The 25,892-nt window shown below is 41.5% G+C and overlaps 2 protein-coding genes across 5 annotated transcripts; one reads left to right on the forward strand and one right to left on the reverse strand.

Moving 5' to 3' along the window:
- The first annotated feature begins 1,322 nt into the window (after window positions 1–1,322).
- LOC118366684 (serine/threonine-protein kinase Nek10-like) lies at window positions 1,323–2,543 on the forward strand. Its single transcript, XM_052492654.1, has 3 exons — window positions 1,323–1,381; window positions 1,485–1,553; window positions 2,205–2,543. Exons 1-3 carry the CDS (start codon window positions 1,323–1,325, stop codon window positions 2,431–2,433), a joined length of 357 nt encoding a protein of 118 aa, XP_052348614.1. The 3' UTR covers window positions 2,434–2,543.
- A 3,906-nt stretch (window positions 2,544–6,449) lies between these two features.
- LOC118367435 (retinoic acid receptor beta-like) lies at window positions 6,450–24,487 on the reverse strand. Of its 4 annotated transcripts, none has more exons than XM_035750912.2 (9): window positions 23,817–24,486; window positions 20,689–20,840; window positions 15,629–15,770; window positions 13,988–14,017; window positions 13,713–13,879; window positions 10,239–10,415; window positions 8,039–8,243; window positions 7,710–7,868; window positions 6,450–7,350 (listed from the first exon to the last, which is right to left on the reverse strand). In XM_035750912.2, exons 1-9 carry the CDS (start codon window positions 23,965–23,967, stop codon window positions 7,172–7,174), a joined length of 1,362 nt encoding a protein of 453 aa, XP_035606805.1. In that variant the 5' UTR covers window positions 23,968–24,486; the 3' UTR covers window positions 6,450–7,171. The 4 variants fall into 4 exon arrangements, with proteins under 4 accessions (XP_035606805.1, XP_035606806.1, XP_035606807.1 ...); XM_035750913.2 differs by having other exon boundaries at window positions 20,689–20,837; window positions 23,817–24,483; XM_035750914.2 differs by lacking the exon at window positions 13,988–14,017 and having other exon boundaries at window positions 23,817–24,487.
- Between the last annotated feature and the right edge of the window lie 1,405 nt (window positions 24,488–25,892).

A 25,892-nucleotide genomic window follows, 5' to 3' on the forward strand; every position in this document is an offset into this window, starting at 1 on the left:
CCATTAACAATGGCTTGCTTGGTGAATACTGGGGCAATAATTTAAGGGTAAGAACTTGGTGTTAGCATTTTCTGAATCGTAGGCTAACAAGCCAGCTGGCTAACGTTAGGTGGTGAACATGACGTTATCGCCACACACAGGGGGGAAAAAATATAGCTGGCGTTACCTCGATGGAGTTTCCTTAACAAACACCAAATACATAAAATAAGACATTCGCTTTTGGAATGAACCACTAGGTAGGTAAACATTTAGCAAAGTAATTAGTGAGGAGGTAGAAAATAACTACACAGGAAATGCCTTAGCTAACGCTAACCTGCTAGCTAAGCTAGCAACTCATCCAACAACTGGTGGGGGGACGACTGGGCGTTGGTTACTCAGACAACTAGAAAGCCACGAACAACCATTACTTTAAAATAGCCATTCTGATACAACAAGCTATATATGTAATTTCCAAAGTAGTTTTAGGACATTTTTGATACAGTAAGTAGGCTCACCCATAATGTTGACGTTCGCTGCCGCTCAGAAACCGATCATTCACAACCCGACATTCCGCTTCTTTACCACTAGCGCATACCTACGTACTATGACCGACGTAATTTCACACCTGAACGACGGAGACTACGCCAGATACAATGCGTACTGCGATTATGAATAGCAAAAATTAAGGACCAAACATCTCGCGGTAGTTTGTTAATTTCCTGAGTTATCCACATGCTATCGCGACAACAATATTACATTTTTTTGCGAAAGAGAATCTCTGTTTTGATTTTTATTTATTTTCTATCAACATAAACCTGACAGAAACTCTGCATCTACTTAACTTTCCAAAATCGGAAGTTTATTTTGCATATAGATAGATGCACACGGGTTAGTAGTTTATGAAAAATAAATATTAATCAAAATAAGAGCTATAAACCTACTTGTTAAATACAGTTATTTAGTATTAATATGTTTATTTATGTACTTGGTGAAACTGGAACAACAACTGAGCTATAATAACAGGGGAACAACTAACAGCTACATTCCAAAGACAAAATTATCTGGTGACGGAATGTGAAAAGGCGTCAGTTGTATCCATAGAAACTACCACATAATAATGTTGCTTCCTCCTATTGGTTAAAACTATCATCAAATTCAGTATGACCTTTTCCAATTCGGGCACATACTTTCCCATAATATGCTCATGAATAAACTGCATCCTTGAAGGAGAAAACAGTTTAAAGTAAATGTATTTAAATCTATTTTAAAAACCTTAAAGTCTGACCGCTTGCGGTGCTTTTTACAGTTGCCGCTTTCTGTCCCGTTCACTCCCTCTCCAGTACATGGAGTTGATGTGCAGCAGTTATCTGGAGTGTGGAAAGCAGACATTTGCCATGGAGAAGTTGGTCACTGTGACATGTGAGTTATCATATCCCCCCAAAAAGTAGCCTGTATTTCCCTCAATGTCCTTCCTTATCATTTCTTGTCTCTTCATTCCTGAATAGATATTGTTTCAGAAACTGTTTGCAGTGGAGGACCAAAGGCAGTGGGATATTGAGAGTGGAGCTCATAAGGTATACAAGTGTAACAATTGCACTGCCTCATACAATATACTGTAGGATTGTGTTAAATAAAGAACTGTACTCCTAACTGACTGTTAGTCCAATGTCTTATCCCCATTACTTGTGAGAATAGGTTTTTTTTCTGTCTGGGAAAGTAGTAACTAATGAGCATATAATGACATAAGATTTCATGCTCATGCTCAGACCCTGGTTAAGCTCCTATGAACACGTGACAGCAGTGTGTTACTAGGTTCCCTCCTAGCACTCACCTCATTGGCTGAGAGGTAACTGCTCTTATAAAGGGACCTTGGGACATCATGCATACCTTTTAGTAAGAGTATACACTGTAACTAACACTTAAATACATCACTTGATCTATCCCCTTGTTCAGAATGCAAGGAAAAGATAGGAGAGTCGTCAATCGTGGAGAATCTTCTTGTTATACAAGATTATGACTTACTGTCCATAAGGTACAGTGCCTACCTCCCTAATCAGTCACACACTATGCGTTCATCTTTGCGCAATAAAGTTGCTTCAAAATAAACAGTTTGCCTTACACCCCCCCATCAACAGCATGACTATATCACTGGCAATAACATGCACCTTCCAATGTCTTGCTTTGATGTGTGTTTTGCGTATCCATTTTTTTTGTGTCTCTTTCAGGATGAATGCAGAGTTGCTGCGGCTGCTTTCCCCGGTGCGGCAGGTGCGGGAGCAGGGGAGGGAGTGCGAGGGCCTGCCGGTGCTGCTCAGCCTGCTGCACGGGGAGCACCTGAAGCTGATGTGGAGCGTAGTGTGGGTCCTGGTCCAGCTGTGTGAGGAGCCAGACACCAGCGCCGAGATACGCACCTGGGGAGGGGTGCAACAGCTGCTCCACATTCTCGACAGGTGAGAGGCTACCTCTGGATAGACTAAAGAAGTATCATAAAAGTTCATGGAGAGCATAGGAGTTCACTGGGTCAAATGCAGTATATTGGGTGAGGCCTAGGTTAGTGCATGTTATGACCCTGAGAAAATTGTGGTTATGAGAAAATGGTATGCAACCTCTGGTTAGGCTAAAAATGTCACGCCGTGTCTCTGTTTCACCTATTCCTGTGATTGTCTCCACCCCCTCCAGGCGTCGCTTATTTTCCCCAGTGTATTTATCTCTGTGTTTCCTGTCTTTCTGTGCCAGTCTGTCTTTTATGTTTAGTCAAGTCAACCAGCGTGTTTTTCCCATACTCCTTTTGCTATTCTCCTTTTTCTAGTCCTGGTTTTGACCCTTGCATGTTTCTGGACTCTGTACCCGCTTGCCTGATCATTCTGCCTGCCTTGACCACGAGCCTGTCTGCCACTCTGAACCTCCTGGACTCTAATCTTGTCCCTGACATCCTTGGAGAGCTCTTTGGTCTTGGCCATGGTGGAGAGTTTGGAATCTGATTGATTGATTGCTTCTGTGGACAGGTCTCTTTTATACAGGTAACAAACTGAGATTAGGAGCACTCCCTTTAAGAGTGTGCTCCTAATCTTTTTAATTTTTTTATTTTATTTAACTAGGCAAGTCAGTTAAGAACAAATTCTTATTTTCAATGACGGCCTAGGAACAGTGGGTTAACTGCCTGTTCAGGGGCAGAACGACAGAGTTGTACCTTGTCAGCTCGGGGATTTGAACTTGCAACCTTCCGGTTACTAGTCCAACACTCTAACCAGTAGGCTACCCAGGTCGTTACCTGTATAAAATACACCTAGGAGCCAGAAATCTTTCTGATTGAGAGGGGGTCAAATACTTATTTCCCTCATTAAAATGCAAATCACTTTATAGCGTTTTTGACATGCATTTTTCTGGATTTTGTTGTTGTTATTCTGTCTCTCACTGTTCAAATAAACCACCATTAAAATGATAGACTGGTCATTTCTTTGTAAGTGGGCAAACGTACAAAATCAGCAGGGGATCAAATAGTTTTTTCCCTCACTGTACATTATCTGATTACTTCCTAAATAACTCCCATAATACCCCTCAGGTGCCTGACAACCGACACAGACTTGCGTCCAGACATCGTGGAAGTCAGCGCCAAGATTTCTGACATCATGATGAGGTTCATGGACAGCTTGTACACCTCCCAGAATGCTTTGGAGCGGAGGGCCGGAGCGAGACAGGAAGCGAGCACAGAAGTACTTCCTGGAGAGCCATCGGAGCAGGGGCAACTGCCGCCACTCCTCTAAAGACCAGGAGAAAACCCCTAGTAGGACTGATGAGTCCATGGTACCTTACTTCTTTTTAGGCCACAGCTCAAACCAAAGCAAAAAAATACACCGCCAAGGTAAATCTTCCCTGGATTATATGGCCATAATTGATGTTTCTCATAAAACATTTGCTACCATGTTGATTAGGATCTATGTGTTTATATAGATAGTGGCTCCGATGGAGCTCTAGATCCCTCTCATACCAACATCTCCACTGCCTCGGGGTATAAAGACGCTGGTGAGCACTTGAATTCAAAATGCTCACTTGAATTTAGATCGTTCAACTACTAGGAGTATTCCCAAGTGTACTGTTTGGATTGGAATCATTTGATCTTTGTTATTGTTAAAGGGCCTGTAAAGAGCAGCATCAGGGCTTCTGTGGCAGATGAACAAATCTTAGCCGTGTGAGTCTGATGATCATACTCTGATATATTATATGTTGTTGAATATTACCCATATCGTCATTTCATCTGAAGAGTACCTATACTGTTCGTGCCATGACAACAGTTTGTCAGACAAGTGATTAAAATAACCATCCTGTTTTCCTCAGTGGTGAGTTTGCTGTTCTGAAGCCAAAATTTCGACCAGCGAAATTGGGTCATTTTGAAGGATGTTCTGCTTTCCTCCTTTAACTCTTTTAGTGAAATGGGTTCAACTCAACTGATAAACATGTGGGTTTCATAGCGTCAGCAGGAATCTGTGTATCTCAGAGGAAGGTTTGGCAGACCGGTGATCCCATCCAAAAAAACCCGGTATCACTCAGGTAAGTCTATATGTACTTTAGATTTTCATTCGATTTAGAGTTCCGTTAATATAATGAGAACTATGTACCAGTTAGTTGGTGTATACAGTATGTCTACACATTTGAACCATTATATTTAAAATCATACTGTTTTTGACCATTTTATGTTCAGCTTCCCCCAGCTCTTCAGCACAGCGTCAAACGGTCGGGCGATTGAGAGATTTAAAAAGTCCCTATTCCACTATGGAAGCAGTCCCTACAGTCTCAAGGTGGAGCTTAACAAGGTTAACAAGCTTAACAAAGTGCAAGACACCAGAAACTTACAACAACGTTAGAGCGGTCTGCGTCAACTATGGAGTTGCACTGCGGTAGTTAGAGTGGCATTGTAAAGCCTATCTACCAGTCTTGTTCATCTAACGGGTTAAATCTGTATGTGTTGATCTCCATTTTGTTTCCAGCTGCTCCAGGGTTCTCCAGAGCTAATGGAGTCGGGCTCTGCCAGCTCAGACTGGTGGTCTCTGGTCCAGTCTTTTGGAAGAGACCATCTAGGTGCTGCCAAGCAAGGACGCTAACCTCAGTGCTAGTGCAAACTGGTTAACATAGCAATCTAACAGTACTGAGGCAAGAGCCACTGCTACATGATTGTTGTGTGCTCACATTGTCTCCCATGGGGGTTGCTATAACTCTGTCTATGTGTTTACAAGCCTAAAATTGATCTGCTAACAAGTCTAGCTTTGGGCTACAGGTGGTATGGAAAATGGGAATCAGCTATGAGCAGATGCAGGTTAGTGTCTGGGATTTTTCTCAATGTATAGAAATAAATACAGTAAGTTAGCCTGTTGAAGTTGACATATTTCTGGACATGTGGATGTCTATGTCTGGCTGAAACGGAGAAACTGGAAATATGGATGGTATAAGTGATAATTCCTTTCAGGCCATAATAGAGGAGGTTCTGGAGGAGAATGGATAGAACGCAATGAGGAATGACCAGGGTGCAACGGGGACAAACAAGGGACCTCCATCCTTATATATCATATCTTTATTAGCATGCTAGTGTTTTCCAGTCACACTGTCGAAGTGGGCTAGCACTACATTTCTTTGAGAGGCTGATAACCTTGATACACAGTCTGCATAAAGGGGAAGTGTTTCACGACAGGCTCAAACAGAGACAAATAGGGTCAGAGTACTGATTTCGGGCCAAAGAGAGCATCCATACTTCTCTATAACATATGCATATTAGACTATTTATGGCCTAAGACGTTGAAACTGTATGGTTACTTTTAGTTTTTCCTCTTTGTGTTTGCACTGAGCTAATGTACTCATGCATTGATCATAAATCTATACCGTTTCTATGGTCTTCCTCAGTGGGTTGCTGTTGTGTGATTATTTTGTGATCTCTCTCGCTCAGGTTACACTTTCTTTAACTCTAAGTAGACTCAGGATTTTACTGCTTTATTTGTAGTATTAAATTGCAGAATCACACATCAGACGGCATGTTCCTAATGTCTCTATACAATGACTTGTTTGTTGTTGTTGAGGACTTTTGCACAGTTAAATTGTACGTTATTAATTGTACATTTTAATTTGTTTCTCAACAGCTATGCTTTGAGGAAATCTCGATGCAGATCGATGCACTTTCTACCTACGTTTCACTTTTAACAGACCGGTATTCGTGTACTCAGGTCTGTGTGTTAATAGAAACGTTTGCATATATTTCCATTACATGGGAAATAAATCTATTGCTGTGGAGAATCCTGTTTTGTATGTCTGGCTTTAGATTATTGAGCCACTCTTGAATATTTCATATCGTTATTGTGTTTATACACAGTAATGAGTGTAATTCTCTACAAAGACCACAAGGGGCAGTATCAACCTTTGTATGGAGTATTGGCTCCTGTCAAGATAACAAAATAAAAAAAAGATTCGGACACACCCAGGGTATATATAGTTCCAAGACTTTAATAGACCAATAACTATCTGAAATATGATTATAATCAATATCACAAAAAAGCACCATGACGTTCATCATAGAGATAAACATAACCATACAATGGTATGAAGAATATATGTTGACATGGTGAGAGTAATAGCACTTACTTAACAAAGCCAATCATGCAAGACTTTAAATAAACCTGTTTTAAAATCTCTCGTACATTTGTGACCTACACACACCCAGTAATAACCTCCGAAAAATGCATCCCTTTTTGAGAGTTAAACTGAATCCATATCATGCATATTATCATGCCTTGCCCCTGTGTCGCACCACAATGTAATGTCTAGTCACAATTCACATGAATCCCACTCCCATCCGTATAGAAAGGCTCTCTGTGTGAGGTTAATATGTTAAGCTACTCTCTAGTACTGCAATGCACTGTATGTATTTAAACCATCTTCTAAGCACCTTATGATACTGACCAACACACAGGCTGGTCCTGTTATATCTCCAGTCACGTCCAGTTATGAGTATTCTCTTTGCTCTCTGTATGTACGTCACAACTAAGTTCTGTGGCATGATTCTATTTACAATTCCCTTTATATAACTCTGAATACACTGTTTTCACTGGTATTGTTCACATTTCACCATCCTCATCGTTTCCTTTCCGGGACATCCCATTGGAGGTATATTTTTCATTTTAGTAAGGTTTTCAAGCAAACAGGCCGGTGACTATGTACTGTGTGGACATGGAGAGTGTGTGTGTGTGGGTGTGATGTTCTTGTCTGCTCTCTGCTCCTCCTCAGAATGCTTCTGCTTCTCCAGGTTCTCCAGGTTCTCCAGCATCTCCTGGATAAGAGGAGGCATGGAACCTGGGATCTCCATCTTCAACGTCACCACTCGCTCAGCTCCTGTGTAATTAGAATGGAAAATGTCAATGACACTTTATAGAGTAGTAGAAGTGTTTCTTAACTCTTTCACTCTCACGAGAGGCACATTTCCTTTATTTGTTCCTATTTAACCCACCTCCACCCAGCATGTCTGAAAGGGTTTTTACACTGACTAGGCTTGTTGCCCACACCGACATCCACGGGTCACCCCTGATGTTCCACTTCTCTCTTTACACTACATCCTTAAATTAGCGTTGGATGTGCACTGGTGTTGTAAAATCACAATATGCCATAACACCTGGTTATAACAGTCATGAAGCCAAGCCAACAGACTTAAGGTCAAAGTAAGTGTCATGGCCGATAGGGAGTTGACCTCTAACCTTTGGCGCTGATGCTGCGCAGGTCGGTTATCTTCATGAGGACCTTGGGGAACATGAGGGGCATGCTGGGCCGGCGTTTACGGGAGTAGATCTTCAAGGCCTCCAGTAAGGGCTCTTGCAGGACCTCCACCTTAGACGGCTCCTCCAGGTCCTGGCGGTCTGACACAGGAGAGACATTGTCAGTGTGACACCGACACATCATTCATCTGCTAATTCAGCTCATATCTAGTTTGTGTGACAACACAAGAACATCCATTCATAAAACTAAAAAAAAAAAATGTTTTATAAAAACTTTCTGCCTGTACTGAAGCTATGGATAGTTGCAGTACCTCCAGACACCAGGCAGATGGCGCTGAGGAGGCCACTTTCTGTGTCATCCATCTCCAAGGGCAGCAGCTGGCCGGCGAAGGTGAACACCTGGTCTGTGAGCGGGCCAAAGCCAGCGTTGTGGATCTGTGTACGGGTCAAGGTCAGCCCGTCTGAGAAGGTCATAGTGTCCTGGTCAGGAGTGTACCTTGTACAGATCCGCAGAATCTACAGGAGACATAAGGGGTAGTATAGAGAGTACAGAAAGGGACAGTATAGTCAGTATAGAAAAAGGCAATGAATGGTGAGATGCATGTTCAAGAAGAGGGGGATGTAAATTAAAATACAAAGACATGAAAGACAGTTCAGGCAAAAAAAGCGAGAGAAGTATAGAGGTAAAACACAAACCTAAATCTAGTCTGCATAAGAAAAAAGGATCATGTCGAGAGATAGAGAAAGACCGATCAAGTAGAGAGAGATAAACATATCAGGTAGAGAGAGATAGAGAAAGACAGATCAGGTAGAGAGAGATAGAGAAAGAGAGACAGATCAGGTAGAGAGAGATAGAGACAGACAGACAGATCAGGTAGAGATATAGAGAAAGCGATAGACATATCAGGTAGAGAGAGATAGAGAAAGATAGATAGATCAGGTCGAAAGAGATAGAGAAAGAGAGACAGATCAGGTAGAGAGAGATAGAGAAAGACAGATCAGGTAGAGAGAGATAGAGAAAGAGAGACAGATCAGGTAGAGAGAGATAGAGACAGACAGACAGATCAGGTAGAGAGATATAGAGAAAGCGATAGACATATTGAGGTAGAGAGAGATAGAGAAAGATAGATAGATCAGGTAGAGAGAGATAGAGACAGACAGACAGATCAGGTAGAGAGATATAGAGAAAGCGATATACATATCAGGTAGAGAGAGATAGAGAAAGATAGATAGATCAGGTCGAAAGAGATAGAGAAAGAGAGACAGATCAGGTAGAGAGAGAGAGATAGACAGATCAGGTAGAGAGAGAAAGAGAGACAGATCAGGTAGAGAGAGATAGATAGATCAGGGCAAGACAGAAAGAAATAGACAGATCAGGTAGAGAGAGATAGAGAAAGAGGCATATCAGGTCGAGAGAGATAGATCAGGTAGAAAGAGATAGATAGATCAGGTAGAGAGAGATAGGGAAAGATAGATCATGTAGAAAGAGAAATATAGATCAGGTAGAAAGAGAGACAGATCAGGTAGAGAGAGATAGAGAAAGAGACAGATCAGGTCGAGAGAGATAGATCAGGTAGAAAGAGAGATATATCAGGTAGAGAGAGATAGGGAAAGATAGATCAGGTAGAAAGAGAAAGATAGATCAGGTAGAAAGAGAAATATAGATCAGGTAGAAAGAGATAGACAGATCAGGTAGAGAGAGAGAGAGAAAAATAGATCAGGTAGAAAGAGATAGATAGATCAGGTAGAGAGAGATAGAGAAAGACTCCTTAAAAACTCCTCCAAAACTCCTTAAAAAAACATTTGTAGCTTAAATAACGCTACATCATAGCAAGGCACTGAGTCAAGTTTCACAAACGACCTAAATCACCATCAATCTGCATAGTAATTATCCCTGCATGCCTCATTAGAAACCACCTCAGTAATGTAAAATAAACATGATAACGCTTTGATTTCAGATTAAAGATTTCCCGTCGAGAAAATAGAGCCGTGAGTGAATCACCATGGTGCAGCTAGTGAGAATCTACCAACCTTTGATGGTGCTAGAGAAGCACAAAGTTGAAAAGCAGAAGATATGGGGAGATGAAAGAGAATAAAACATGCCTTCAGCGGTAACACTCTGTTACAACCCACCACCACTGTGTCTGTCTTCAGCACAAACGTATGCTGAGACAATGTGACAGCAGATCCATAGTGTCTGCCCCAAACAGCACACTGTGGCTGACAGATAATGTAACAGCAGGTCTATAGTGCCGGAACCGTTCCTGAACTCCACACAGGCCAGTTGATGAGGTGCCAGATGTGCTTTGGAGATGATGATGTGGCCGTACACACACATATACATCCCCTCACGCATACAGTATACACACACAAACGTACAGTACACACACATATACATCCCCTCACGCATACAGTATACACACACAAACGTACAGTACTCACACATATACATCCCCTCACGCATACAGTATACACACACAAACGTACAGTACACACACACACACCACTCACCAGTATGTCCAGACAGGCCGCTTTGAGGAGGGTGATCTGGTCAGTTATAGTCAGGCCGGTGAAACCAGGAACCCGTTTGGCAAACTCCACAACCCTGATGATACATTTGGTGGCCAGCTCACTGAACTTATCCCACAGCCCCAGGTCCAACTGGATCCTAGTGTCTGAGCTTGAGTTCTACAGATGCATGGACGGGGGAGGGGGAGGGTAAAGGAGAGATTAGAGAATAGGGGGGATAGATAGAGGGAGGGAGAGAGAGGGGCAGGAAGACCGAGAGGGATGGGGATGAAGAGAGAGAAAATCATGAGAAAACAAAAAAGATAATTACTTGACACATTGGAAAGAATTTACAAAAAAAATGAGCAAACTAGAATGCTATTTGGCCCTAAACAGAGAGTACACACTGGCAGAATACCTGACCACTGTGAATGACCAAAAATGAAGGAAATCTTTCACGATGTACAGACTCAGTGAGCATAACCTTGCTATTGAAAAAGGCTGCCAATGGCAGACGCGGCTCTCAAGAGAAGACAGGCTATGTGCTCACTGCCCTCAAAATGAGGTGGAAACTGAGCTGCACTTCCTAACCTTCTGCCAAATTTATTAACATATTAGAGACACATATTTACCTCAGATTACACAGACCCACAAATAAATCAAAAACAAATCAAATTTTGATAAACTCCCATATCCACTGGGTGAAATTCTAGTGTGCCATCACAGCAGCAACATTTGTGACATGTTGCCACAAGGGCAACCAGTGAAGAACAAACACCATTGTAAATACAACCTATATTTATGTTTATTTATTTCCCCTTTCGGGGAACTATTTGCACATCGTTACAACATGGTATATAGACATGTGACATTTGAAATGTTGTTATTATTTTGGAACATTTGTGAATGTAATGTTTACTGTTACTGTTTAATTGTTTATTTAACTTTGGTTGATTATCTATTTCACTTGCTTTGGCAATGTAAACATATGTTTCCCATAACCAATAAATTGAATTGAAAAGAAAGCAAGGAAAAGAAAAATAGTGAGAAAGAGAGAGAGAGAGAGAGAGAGAGAGACAGAGAGAGAGATGTAGAGAGACGGAGAGAGAGAGATGTAGAGAGAGTGAGAGAGGTAGAGAGAGTGAGAGAGAGAGAGAGAGAGAGAGTGAGAGAGAGAGATGTAGAGAGAGAGACAGAGAGAGAGAGAGAGTGATGTAGAGAGAGAGAGAGAGATAGAGAGAGACAGAGAGAGAGTGAGAGAGAGATAGAGAGAGACAGAGAGAGAGAGTGAGAGAGAGAGATATAGAGCGAGAGAGAGATGTAGAGAGACAGAGAGAGAGAGAGAGAGAGCATTTCGTTCTAAGTATAATCTCAACATTACAACCAGTATGATCCATTTAGATGACTGGATTATGGTACAGGGATAGTGCTTCTGAGCCTCACCAGAGACAGACCTACCCACAGAATTAAATGGAAATATATCCATGATACATGTAATATATACAGTTGAAGTCAGAAGTTTACATACACCTCAGCCAAATACATTTAAACTCAGATTTGTATAATTCCTGACACTTGATCCAAGTAAAAAAATCCCTGTTTTAGGTCAGTTAGGATCACCACTTTATTTTAAGAATGTGAAATGAAAGAATAATAGTAGAGAGAATGATTTATTTCAGATTTGATTTCTTTCATCACATTCCCAGTTGGTCAGACGTTTACATACACTCAATTAGTATTTGGTAGCATTGGCTTTAAATTGTTTAACTTGGGTCAAACACTTCAGGTATCCTTCCACAAGCTTCCCACAATAAGTTGGGTGAATTTTGGCCCATTCTTCCTGACAGAGCTGGTGTAACGGAGTCAGGTTTGTAGGCCTCCTTGCTCGCACACACTTCAGTTCTGCCTACAAATTCTCTATAGGATTGAGGTCAGGGCTTTGTGATGGCCACTCCGATACCTTGACATTGTTGTCAAGGTATCAAATGGGAAGACCCATTTGCGACCAAGCTTTAACTTCCTGACTGATGTCTTGAGATGTTGCTACAATATATCCACATCATATTCCTCCCTCATGATGCCATCTATTTTGTGAAGTGCACCAGTACCTCCTGCAGCAAACCACCCCCACAACATGATGCTGCCACCCCCATACTTCACGGTTGGGATGGTGTCCTTCAGCTTGCAAGCCTCCCCCTTTTTCCTCCAAACATAACAATGGTCATTATGACGAAACAGTTATATTTTTTTTTCATCAGACCAGAGGACATTTTTCCAAAAAGTATGATCTTTGTCCCCATGTGCAGTTGCAAACCGTAGTCTGGCTTTATTATGGCGGTTTTGGAGCAGTGGCTTCTTCCTTGCTGAGCAGCCTTTCAGGTTATGTCAATATAGGCCTCGTTTTACTGTGGATATAGATACTTTTGTACCTGTTTCCTCCAGCATCTTCACAAGGTCCTTTGCTGTTGTTCTGGGATTGATTTGCACTTTTCGCACCAAAGTACGTTCATCTCTAGGAGACAGAATGTGTCTCCTTCCTGAGCGGTATGATGGCTGTGTGGTCCCATGGTGTTTATACTTGCGTACTATTGTTTGTACAGATGAACGTGGTACCTTCAGGTGTTTGGAAAATGCTCCCAAAGATGAACCAGACTTGTGGAGGTCTAGAATTTTTTTTCTGAGGTCTTAGCTGATTTCTTTTGATTTTCCCATGATGTCAAGCAAAGAGGCACTTGAAGGTAGGCCTTGAAATACATCCACAGGTACACATCTAATTGACTCAAATGATGTCAATTAGCCTATCAGAAGCTTCAAAAGCCATTACATTATTTTCTGGAATTTTCCAAGCCGTTTAAAGGCACAGTCAACTTAGTGTATGTAAACTTCTGACCCACTGGAATTGTTGGAAAAATTACTGTCACGCCCTGGTCGAAGTATTTTGTGTTTTTCTTCATGTATTTGGTCAGGCCAGGGTGTGACATGGGTTTTTGTATGTGGTGTGTAGCTTAGTGGGATTGTAGCTTAGTGGGGTGTTCTAGGAGAGTCTATGGCTGTCTGAAGTGGTTCTCAATCAGAGGCAGGTGTTTATCATTGTCTCTGATTGGGAACCATATTTAGGCAGCCATATTCTTTGGTTGGATTGTGGGTGATTGTCCTTAGTGTCTTGACGTCCTTATTCTGTGTTAGTTTGCACCAGTTTAGGCTGTTTCGGGTTTCATTACGTTTTTGTATTGATTCGTGTTACGTTTGTTTTATTAAACATGGATCACAATATACACGCTGCAGTTTGGTCTGACTCTCCTTCACCATATGAAAACCGTGACAATGTCATAACCAAATTGCCAAAACTATAGTTTGTTAACAAGAAATTTGTAGAGTGGTTGAAAAATGAGTTTGGAATGACTCCAACCTAATTGTATGTAAACTTCTGACTTCAACTGTATATATGGTGCCAACATGGCAGTGGTTGTTACTCACTGTAGTGTATTTGCCCAACTGGCAGAGGGAAGGGAAGGTCTCTCTATGAGCCCTACAGATTTTCTCTACTATACAGCCCAGTTCTGCTGTCAGCTCATATGTCTCGATGATGGTCATCTTGGGAGTCTCCTTCTTCTCCTTCCTCTTACTCCGGTCATTCCTGACAGCTGGGAAGAGAGGATGAAATATGAACGGAGATAACTCAAGAAAAAATGTGAAATTGAATTTGTTGCAATAGCTAAGTTGGTTGGATCATGGTGCTTGTAACACAATACCTCTGGTGTGATTTCCCTTGTGGGCAACACCTGCAGAATATATAGTAGGTGTTAACAGTAAAGAGTCTGTTAAAGGACCATCTTTTTCTCAACAAGCCATGCACATTGACCAATGAGTGTCTTAAGTAATGTAAAATAGTCATGTTATACCTTCCAACTGATCTATAAATCACGTCAACATACTTCAACCATTGGTTTTCAACACAGGCCACTCGTTTCACTGAGCCGGATCTCAGGGAGAGATCCATCTTATGCACCTGGTCTCCTCAGACAGGCACATTTACTGACAGATCTGTTCAGTAAATGGATAGTCTACTCTAGTCTGCCCTACTTCCTGCAATCATTGTGTAAAATCTTCCCTCTGGGCTGCATTACATACGAGTCAGTGACAACGGCAGACAATGGCACAGTAATATTAGTAGCCGTTACATTCCAGCCACAAGGCTGATGGATTTATGTATTGCTGACATGCTGGGTAGAAGAGATGAATGACATTCAGAATAGCAGGCATCCATCACCATGACACCATCCCCCTACCCACAACAGAGATTGTAATCTGGGTCAGTGTGCCTTCTGGGAAATGGTGTTTGAAGAGCTTTCATGTGTTGGACAGCGGAGGTGGAATTAGTTTTCTTGGAAAACGTTCGGACAGCAGAAGCATTGACATGATTAGACAGGTTTTTAGGTACGGTGCCTTCAGAAACTTTTCACACCCTTTGACGTTTTCCACATTTTGTTGAGTTAAAACTATAACTCTGCGTGCAATAATCATTACACTTTGGATGAATCAACTACACCCAGTCACTGCAAAGATACAGGCATCCTTGACAGCGTTGACGGAGAGGATGGAAACCGCTCAGGCATTTCACAATGAGGCTAATGGGGATTTGAGACCAGTTACAGAGTTTAATGGCTGTGATCGGAGAAAACTGAGGATGGATCAACAACATTGTAGTTACTCCAAACTACTAACCTAAATGGCGGAGTGAAAAGAAGGAAACCTGTACAGAATAAAAAATATTCCAACAGTCTCTAAGGGCTTTGCAAACCTGGATTGTACAATATTTGCACATTATTCTTTAAAAAATTCTTCAAGTTCTGTCAAATTGGATGTTGATCATTGCAAGAAAGACATTTTCAAGTCTTGCCATAGATTTTCAAGACGTTTTAAGTCAAATTACCCAGAAATACTGTAATCGCCGCCAAAGGTGATTCTAACATTCTAACATTCTAACACTCAGGGGTTGAATACTTATCTAATCAAAATATATGAGCATTTTATCCCCCCCCCACAAAAAAACCGTATAATTTCTCTTACACTTTGACATTTCACATTATTTTGTGTAGATCCTTGACAAAAAAATGACAATTAAAGTTGCACTATGCAGAAAGTTACATATAGTCACAATCCATTTTGAATTCCACTTTGTAACACACCAAAATGTGGGGGGGAATTAAGGGGTGTGAATACGTTCTGAAGGCACTTAGTATTTTGGGTAAGAGTGTCATGAAAAAGTTGAGGAATATTGCATAGCAGTGTTTAACAGTTTTGGGGTATATTACAGAGGAGTTGGGCGTTGTTTAGAAATGCTGCTCTTCAGTGGTTGAATGGAGACACTCTGAAATATTATTGACACTTACACTCCCTGGACATGCCCGCGGCGAAGCACCTCTGTAGCCGGCAGTACTGACAGCGGTTCCTGGTGATCTTATTGATGATGCAGTTACTGTCCCGGTGGCACGTGTAAACCATGTTCTTCTGGATACTTCTACGGAAGAAACCCTGGGAGGCACCAACGGAAAGAATAATATGCTTTCAATAGAGAAGACATCTCCCTTGTACTTTCAGCTACCAGCAGTTAACATTCTACAGACGTCTGAAAGGAGCTCGAATGTCTTTGTAGGTGACGTAGTAGTGTTATTACATCACCCTCTGAATACATGTATCCTTCTTAAAATGAGGACCTTAAAGGCACACTTCGGGAATGTTGGTATCTACGATTTCATCTGACTCCGGGGATGTAGATAAAGGGCCTCATTGCCAACATCCCCAAGTATCCCTTTAACATCAACATGTGCTTTCCATATGCAAAGAAGAAGAAAAAAACTACTTTTAAATAATTCATATATAATGAATGACTGTTATCAAACAATCACAATGAAATTAGAGAAAAAACAAAACAACAGGCCAAATGCAACCAGAATCATGTTGTGAAACACGTCAATAGTATAGGGTGTAGCGGGGTAACACCACACATGTTGTGAAACACGTCAATAGTATAGGGTGTAGCAGGGTAACACCACACATGTTGTGAAACACGTCAATAGTATAGGGTGTAGCAGGGTAACACCACACATGTTGTGAAACACGTCAATAGTATAGGGTGTAGCGGGGTAACACCACACATGTTGTGAAACACGTCAATAGTATAGGGTGTAGCAGGGTAACACCACACATGTTGTGAAACACGTCAATAGTATAGGGTGTAGCATGGTAACACCACACATGTTGTGAAACACGTCAATAGTATAGGGTGTAGCGGGGTAACACCACACATGTTGTGAAACACGTCAATAGTATAGGGTGTAGCAGGGTAACACCACACATGTTGTGAAACACGTCAATAGTATAGGGTGTAGCGGGGTAACACCACACATGTTGTGAAACACGTCAATAGTATAGGGTGTAGCAGGGTAACACCACACATGTTGTGAAACACGTCAATAGTATAGGGTGTAGCAGGGTAACACCACACATGTTGTGAAACACGTCAATAGTATAGGGTGTAGCAGGGTAACACCACACATGTTGTGAAACACGTCAATAGTATAGGGTGTAGCAGGGTAACACCACACATGTTGTGAAACACGTCAATAGTATAGGGTGTAGCAAGGTAACACCACACATGTTGTGAAACACGTCAATAGTATAGGGTGTAGCAGGGTAACACCACACACGTTGTGAAACACGTCAATAGTATAGGGTGTAGCAGGGTAACACCACAAATGTAGTGAAATACGTCAATAGTATAGGGTGTAGCAGGATAACACCACACATGTTGTGAAACACGTCAATAGTATAGGGTGTAGCAGGGTAACACCACACACGTTGTGAAACACGTCAATAGTATAGGGTGTAGCAGGGTAACACCACACATGTTGTGAAACACGTCAATAGTATAGGGTGTAGCAGGGTAACACCACACATGTTGTGAAACACGTCAATAGTATAGGGTGTAGCAGGGTAACACCACACATGTTGTGAAACACGTCAATAGTATAGGGTGTAGCGGGGTGACACCACACATGTTGTGAAACACGTCAATAGTATAGGGTGTAGCAGGGTAACACCACACATGTTGTGAAACACGTCAATAGTATAGGGTGTAGCAGGGTAACACCACACATGTTGTGAAACACGTCAATAGTATAGGGTGTAGCAGGGTAACACCACACATGTTGTGAAACACGTCAATAGTATAGGGTGTAGCAGGGTAACACCACACATGTTGTGAAACACGTCAATAGTATAGGGTGTAGCAGGGTAACACCACACATGTTGTGAAACACGTCAATAGTATAGGGTGTAGCGGGGTGACACCACACATGTTGTGAAACACGTCAATAGTATAGGGTGTAGCAGGGTAACACCACACATGTTGTGAAACACGTCAATAGTATAGGGTGTAGCAGGGTAACACCACACATGTTGTGAAACACGTCAATAGTATAGGGTGTAGCGGGGTGACACCACACATGTTGTGAAACACGTCAATAGTATAGGGTGTAGCAGGGTAACACCACACATGTTGTGAAACACGTCAATAGTATAGGGTGTAGCAGGGTAACACCACACATGTTGTGAAACACGTCAATAGTATAGGGTGTAGCAGGGTAACACCACACATGTTGTGAAACACGTCAATAGTATAGGGTGTAGCAGGGTAACACCACACATGTTGTGAAACACGTCAATAGTATAGGGTGTAGCAGGGTAACACCACACATGTTGTGAAACACGTCAATAGTATAGGGTGTAGTCAATAGTATAGGGTGACACCACACATGTTGTGAAACACGTCAATAGTATAGGGTGTAGCAGGGTAACACCACACATGTTGTGAAACACGTCAATAGTATAGGGTGTAGCATGGTAACACCACACATGTTGTGAAACACATCAATAGTATAGGGTGTAGCAGGGTAACACCACACATGTTGTGAAACACGTCAATAGTATAGGGTGTAGCAGGGTAACACCACACATGTTGTGAAACACGTCAATAGTATAGGGTGTAGCAGGGTAACACCACACATGTTGTGAAACACGTCAATAGTATAGGGTGTAGCAGGGTAACACCACACATGTTGTGAAACACGTCAATAGTATAGGGTGTAGCAGGGTAACACCACACATGTTGTGAAACACGTCAATAGTATAGGGTGTAGCAGGGTAACACCACACATGTTGTGAAACACGTCAATAGTATAGGGTGTAGCGGGGTAACACCACACATGTTGTGAAACACATCAATAGTATAGGGTGTACATCAGGGTAACACCACACATGTTGTGAAACACGTCAATAGTATAGGGTGTAGCAGGGTAACACCACACATGTTGTGAAACACGTCAATAGTATAGGGTGTAGCAGGGTAACACCACACATGTTGTGAAACACGTCAATAGTATAGGGTGTAGCAAGGTAACACCACACATGTTGTGAAACACGTCAATAGTATAGGGTGTAGCAGGGTAACACCACACACGTTGTGAAACACGTCAATAGTATAGGGTGTAGCAGGGTAACACCACAAATGTAGTGAAATACGTCAATAGTATAGGGTGTAGCAGGGTAACACCACACATGTTGTGAAACACGTCAATAGTATAGGGTGTAGCAGGGTAACACCACACACGTTGTGAAACACATCAATAGTATAGGGTGTAGCAGGGTAACACCACACATGTTGTGAAACACGTCAATAGTATAGGGTGTAGCAGGGTAACACCACACATGTTGTGAAACACGTCAATAGTATAGGGTGTAGCGGGGTAACACCACACATGTTGTGAAACACGTCAATAGTATAGGGTGTAGCAGGGTAACACCACACATGTTGTGAAACACGTCAATAGTATAGGGTGTAGCAGGGTAACACCACACATGTTGTGAAACACGTCAATAGTATAGGGTGTAGCAGGGTAACACCACACATGTTGTGAAACACGTCAATAGTATAGGGTGTAGCAGGGTAACACCACACATGTTGTGAAACACGTCAATAGTATAGGGTGTAGCGGGGTAACACCACACATGTTGTGAAACACGTCAATAGTATAGGGTGTAGCGGGGTAACACCACACATGTTGTGAAACACGTCAATAGTATAGGGTGTAGCAGGGTAACACCACACATGTTGTGAAACACGTCAATAGTATAGGGTGTAGCATGGTAACACCACACATGTTGTGAAACACGTCAATAGTATAGGGTGTAGCAGGGTAACACCCCACATGTTGTGAAACACGTCAATAGTATAGGGTGTAGCATGGTAACACCACACGCACTGTCCTGTTCTTAGTCAGTCAATAGTATCCCGACACATGAGCAGTTTATCAGGGCTAAGATTCAGGCCCTTTAGTGATACTAGTATTTGCTCTGGGTAATCATGGCAGTCAAACAGTCCCTAGTGGCCTTGAGTCTACTCTTTAGGGTTAAAAACAGTAGGTTGAGTAACGTTACATAGTTGTAACAGAAGCTTTATTTTTGATTTTTAAGCCCCCTTCCCCGCAGGAGGCCTTTTGTCTTTTGGTTGGACGTCATTGTAAATAAGAATCTGTTCTTAACTGACTTGCCTAGTTAATAAAGGTTAAATAAAAAAAATGCAAATCTATATGCTATATTTCTTTTGGAGTAAAAAAATATCTGATTTTTAATTTGAACATCTAAATAGATCTGCCAGGTCAGACCAATACGTGTATCAACAGACACCAACTGACATTTCTAAAGCATGCCATTTCCACTTTCGACCTGCTACAGTTGAGAAAACGAACAATCGACAAATCTCTTTCATGCAGCTCCTTATACAAGGTCCCCCTCCAGGGCAGGAGAGATGAGCTCCATTCTCACTTTCTGCACTAAACAGTCAGCGGGAAAACTCTGTAACTAACGCCACTTCTCATCTCTAACACAGATGTGATCTCACACTTAATCTATAATTAGGATCATTGCCTTTCATCTTGTTCTGAAAGACGCTGAGGAGAGAATGTCATCTGTAGTCATGGTCTCCTCCATGCTCTTGGTATTGTTCACAGTGCTGCCCATCAATTATTTACCTTCTCTCTGTAGAGCCTTCTGTTGCCCGAGCGTTCAGCTCGCGCGAAGGGCCAATCGGCCTAGCTTTCATGAACAATTGTGTTAACACCTACTCACTATAGCTCACTGCCATGGACCATCAAAGGGTGATAGAGAAGGGGACATTTGAGAACCCCAGAGAATAGTGGGAATCGTGTGTGGTGTTTGTTGCAGTTTCTCGCATTACATATCCACATCCCAGGTAAATTAGGTCTGGGATTGAACTCCAAAGTAGAAATGAACATGCTGAATACGTTGAAATAAAATAAAAGGTGGAATTTATTCATCATTTGAGCAGTCAGATAGTTTTTGCGATATGTACATGGCCAGTCTGGTCCCTTACCTTACAGCCCTCACAAGCACTGACGCCATAATGGTAGCCTGAGGACTTGTCTTGGCACACGAAGCAGGGTTTGTAGGTGCGAGGAGGGGGCAGAGGTGAGAGAGGACTGGCGAACTGGTCCTCTGAGCTGGAGCTCTGGGTTTCCACAGCTGCTGACACACAGGAGGGATAGAGGTAGAAAGGAAGTGAGGGAGAGAGGGATGATGAGGCGCTGGGAAGAATGGCAGGCACTGAGTGTTGGGAGTGAGATGAGGGCTGCCACTGCATAAACTCTAAAATGGCCTCCTTTCCTTGTCGCCTTTCTATCATAAGCTGTGACTGAGTTTTCATCATTTTTCTGTCACTTTAATTCACAAAAATCTCTACCGTGGAGACAAGGAGGAGAGAAAAGTCATATTCGGACAAAGCTGGGAGAAGGAGAAAATTCCAATGCAGCTGCTGAAAATGCGGTCATACATCGAATTTATGTAGCTTAATGTTCTTCAAACAGTAATGTGTTGAAGTAAAACAGTATTTAATCCCTAAAAACTGTTGAAATATCAAACAAATTGGATTATGTCTTTGGGCCTCCTCTTTTATATTCGAGGACCAACAGTTATTTCTATGGTCAGTAAACATTCTGCAAAGTGACTACGCAACATAGCATTCAATCCATTTTTTTGTTTTTTCAACCAAACAAATAACAGAAAAGTGCTTGAGCATCTTTGATCTTTCATTAGTATACAAATACTCATTTCTACGGCCGGTAAACATTGTACTGCGGAACTCAGCCACAGAACTATCTCTATGGAAAACGAATCACGAATTTACTGTAGCTGAGCTGATAACACAGATCATGTCAGCCCACAGTGCCAAGTCCACTTGTGTTCCCGAGGACATGTTGAGGCCTTGTGTTGATAGGCATATCTGACCTAGATAATGTTCAGGTTTTCTTTTCACACTTCTGTGTCGTCCTTTTCACAGAGAGAGCAAAAGGGTGAAGAAGAGGCCAGATACAGTCATACTATTCTAATGCCATACTTTGTGGGAAAATGACGACAGCAGACACTTAAGACATCTCTTCAGTTTTATAGAGTCTCTACTGTGACAGGGCAAGCATCCCTGCTGGCTTCTTATCACCTCTACCATAAAAGCACCTAGTGCCAGATCAGTGGCAGATCACTAAAAAAAGGCAAATTGAGGGGACAAAAATAGAAAATGTCCTTATATCCATCCCCTTGAACCCATGGCCTCCAGTTGAACCTACCCTCGCAGGGTCAAACAAGCAAGTATTCTCTCTGCTGCGAAACAATAGTGGCGCATGCCACAAGATCAACTGACTGATGATGAAGGAGGGGGAGGGAGGTGCTCATCCACATTTATTAAGAGAGAAACTGGTAACGAGTAAAGTTTGAAGATGTGTGCCACGATCTGCTTCCACTATGTCAAAGGAAAGTCACTTTCTCTGCGCGCCATCCCAATGCTATCCCAATGCTATCACAATGCCATCCCAATGCTATCACAATGCTATCACAATTCTATCACAATGCTATCCCAATGCTATCACAATGCTATCACACTCTCACTGAGGTCTTTTGGGGGACTTTTAGGGCTGGATGCTGAAAGTAAAGGCAATCTGTAGTGAGGGAATGTCTATGTGTTGTGAGTAGGTCAATTCCTCAGTGAAATCCAAACACCCTTAACATTACACTTGTAAACAGGAACAATAATTATAGTCATTAGGATATCAGCACTAGCCATACAACATGAATGTACTCGCAGAATAGCCAAAGTGATGAACGGGGTAAATATATGATTGTTTTCCAACAACTACTTTGCTGTGGGTGAGACAAGCCAAGCAGTCTGAGTCTCGTCTGACCTCCTGTTGGTGACCGTCCACTGAACCCTCGGTGACCTCCAGTGACCGCTGACCACATTGGCTGTGCTTCGGTTGAGATGCTCCTCCATCTACAAACACTGAGCGCTGCCAGAGAAGGTCTGATGTTGTAACTAGCTTTGGTGCTGCCTTCGAAATGCTTTTGATATCGCAGAAAATATAAGGACCATAATGTCGTGCGAAGCCCTTGAGGCTGACTGTCAGAAGCACACTGGTGTTGGATAAATGAAAACCTCAGAAGAGACAGCTAGATCAACCATCAGATAGAGGAAACCAAAGGTATCTGATTGGAATTTGAGGTAAAGGTAAAGGTAAAATACAACATTTAATAAAGAGGGACAGTGAATGTAGTAGGCGACAACAGAGGCGTGACAAGTCCTATAAGAGTGCAGCCAAATAGCAGCCCTGTCACTTGGTTTGCTATAAAGCTGAGGGATTGGGGCTGGAGAAATGTAACCACTCTCTGGTGATCAATGAAGCTATGGATGCAAGGACTGACAGTTAAATCAACATTATAGTTTGAAACATATTTTGAACTATACATTGTTTACAAAGGCGTTATTTACAAATGGAGTAAAAAAAAAAAGCAACCTTATATGTTGGGTTATATAGGTGTAATACACTTGCACTGAACGCATTAGGCATTTATAAATAATTATTCAAGATTCAATGGGTATCATTAATTGAAATGACCATAAAAATCAGTAAATATTGCAGACCGCACCTTTAACTTTCACGTGTAGGTCTACATACACGCTGTTGTGTGTTATTTTTTGTTTAAGCTTGATTTTACTGTGCAGGCTTCTGTATTGATTTTGATGTAGGCCCTATATCTGAAATAATTGTGTAATTTTTGTTGATTTGAACTAGATATGACATCAATGACATATTCAGAAAGATTTATGAATACATGTCATCGAACTACATACAGCCTCTGGAAAAAAAAGATGGTAGCCTGCATACAACATGACCTAAATAAATATGTTTACATTGTCTTTGGATTAAAGATGCAATGATACAGGACTGCACAGGGAACAGTTTAGGCTACAATGGACGAACAATTGACGCAAGGAATAGGCTATACTATAAACAGTGCATCAAAGGTGTGAGAAGAAGATACAATATCATGTCAAGTCCCACGTTCAGTCTTTCAAACAAATACTTCGATTTAGTAAAGAGTAAAACAGTTGGCAACTGAGGGATTATTACTTAAACCCTTAAATAGACTAAATAAAAATAAAGCTTCACCTACATTGCGCGACCCGATGAACTTGCCATTCCGTTTCTGTCAGTCCAGTGAAGCATGCGGTTACAGATGGTTCCTGGAGCATACAAGGACTTGCAGTATAGAAGTCCAGCATTTCCCCTGGACCAACTGCGAGAAAATCCATATAGTCAAACATGGTTTTCTATACCATTAGTGTAAGGCCGAGTCCTTATCAAGATGCGTCAGGATCTAAAGAAATGGAACAAATGGAATGCAACTGTCCTTAATTCGCACGCCCAAGTAGGATTCTGTTTTCCCTCTCAGTCAAGCGTATGATGGACATTTTTGTTCAAAGTTTGTAAATTGACCAAAATTATATTTTATTAATTTGAGTCGATGCAAAAATATCTACAGTTGTATGCGGGCGCTGAGAGAAGATTTCCATCGATGGATTCATTCAAAAAATATTTGCGTCCATCGCGCGCAGGGGGCTCAGCAAAATAGTCCGTCCCTGTGAAAACCCGACAAAAACAGAATAGTAGGCTATTTTACATAACAAAGTTTGTTTTGGAGTTCTTAGCTCCCATTTATTGACGAATGGGTTATGTTGTCTCTACACAACCACTTCATACTAGTTATGTCACAGGGACCGATTGAATTACCTAATATATGCGGGTGAACTTTCCATGAACCTTTTTGGCGGCCGCTAACCTGCAAATGACCCAAACACTGTCTGACATCACCAAGTACAATGATTCCCTCACCAGACGAGATAGACGACAATATTTTTTGTGCGCTTGGGTAGAATGTTAGGTAAATGGTAGTAGAAATACAGTGTGCGAGCAAGTTGTATGATTCTGACTTTCTTCATTGATTTCACACGTTTTACTGATTATTGAAATGGCATGTATTTGGGAAGTCTGACACGATAGAATAGAATGAAATACAACAGAACATAATAATATAAAATAGATACTTGGAAAAACACACTTTTCAAAATGTAGGCTATCTAGCAACCATGTGCAATCATCTAAGTCTCACCCTGTGAGTAAATGGAAGCTAGGTTGTCTTTCCTATCTGGAAGGTAGGACTAATAGTAATGAACTAGGCCCTACTCTTTTGTTCCACAGTAAAGCCAATTGCGTAATCTATACTTAAAAATGGAACTAAATGTTTCTGTAAGTGTACATCTTGGGTGGGTGAGATAGATAAGCAGTTCAAAGATTGAATCCTGTTATAACAAATATTTCAAAGCTATTCTCTATGCTCGCACATCAGCAGAAAACATGATAAGAAAATGATAGCTTTAAGCTAAAGATAGCGATGGAATGACATAGAAAGGAAAGGTCAGTAGAGGTATGTAGATTCTAATTTGAAATATGTCAAATTCCTCATCTTTTAAGTTAAACCTAAAATAACAAGGCAATCTCAGATAAGGAACCTTAAAGCCCCAGTCTGTAAGATTTACGGTAATTTAAACTGAAGAAGTATACCCCTTGATTTTAAAGAACAGATATGACACATTAAAATACTTCAATGAGTAGTACAACTGCCTTTCCTAGCAAAAATACTACACACATTTGGCACACCTTTACAATATTATGCATCTCACAGTGTGTGACTTAAAGCTGATTTGTGTTGTTGATTTTAATAATATATTTTCCCTGAGAATGTGTGGTTTTGTAAGCGAAAAGGTGGTTAAGGCAAATTCAGAACCTGTAACTGTCAGAAAAGGACACTTCAATTGTCTCTTTTGAAGGGACACTCAGAATTCAATAAAGTGACAAGAGTCGAAAATAAAACTAATATGGAGGATGTCACAGTATTGGTATTTCGTTATCTAAACTACCATGTCTCTGGAAAATCAATACTCTTTAGCTTCCATTTTTCTTAATCCATGTCTTCTTCCATTTCTAATTCCTGCCATAAGGAAGACAAATTCACTGAGAGAGAGCATCATAATTCAATCTAGTGCAGGAGAGATAAAGTAGGCCATCATGATGGGGGAAAAAGGGAGAAAAAAATCTGCGCAGTTTCATCATAACAGCACCAACTGCAGCATACATCAACTGGAAACGAAACCAAAGAAAATAGGAGTGGGGGATTAACTCAGAAATATCA

The sequence above is a fragment of the Oncorhynchus keta genome, chromosome 34 (assembly GCF_023373465.1).
Source record: "Oncorhynchus keta strain PuntledgeMale-10-30-2019 chromosome 34, Oket_V2, whole genome shotgun sequence".
Classification (NCBI taxonomy): domain Eukaryota; kingdom Metazoa; phylum Chordata; class Actinopteri; order Salmoniformes; family Salmonidae; genus Oncorhynchus; species Oncorhynchus keta.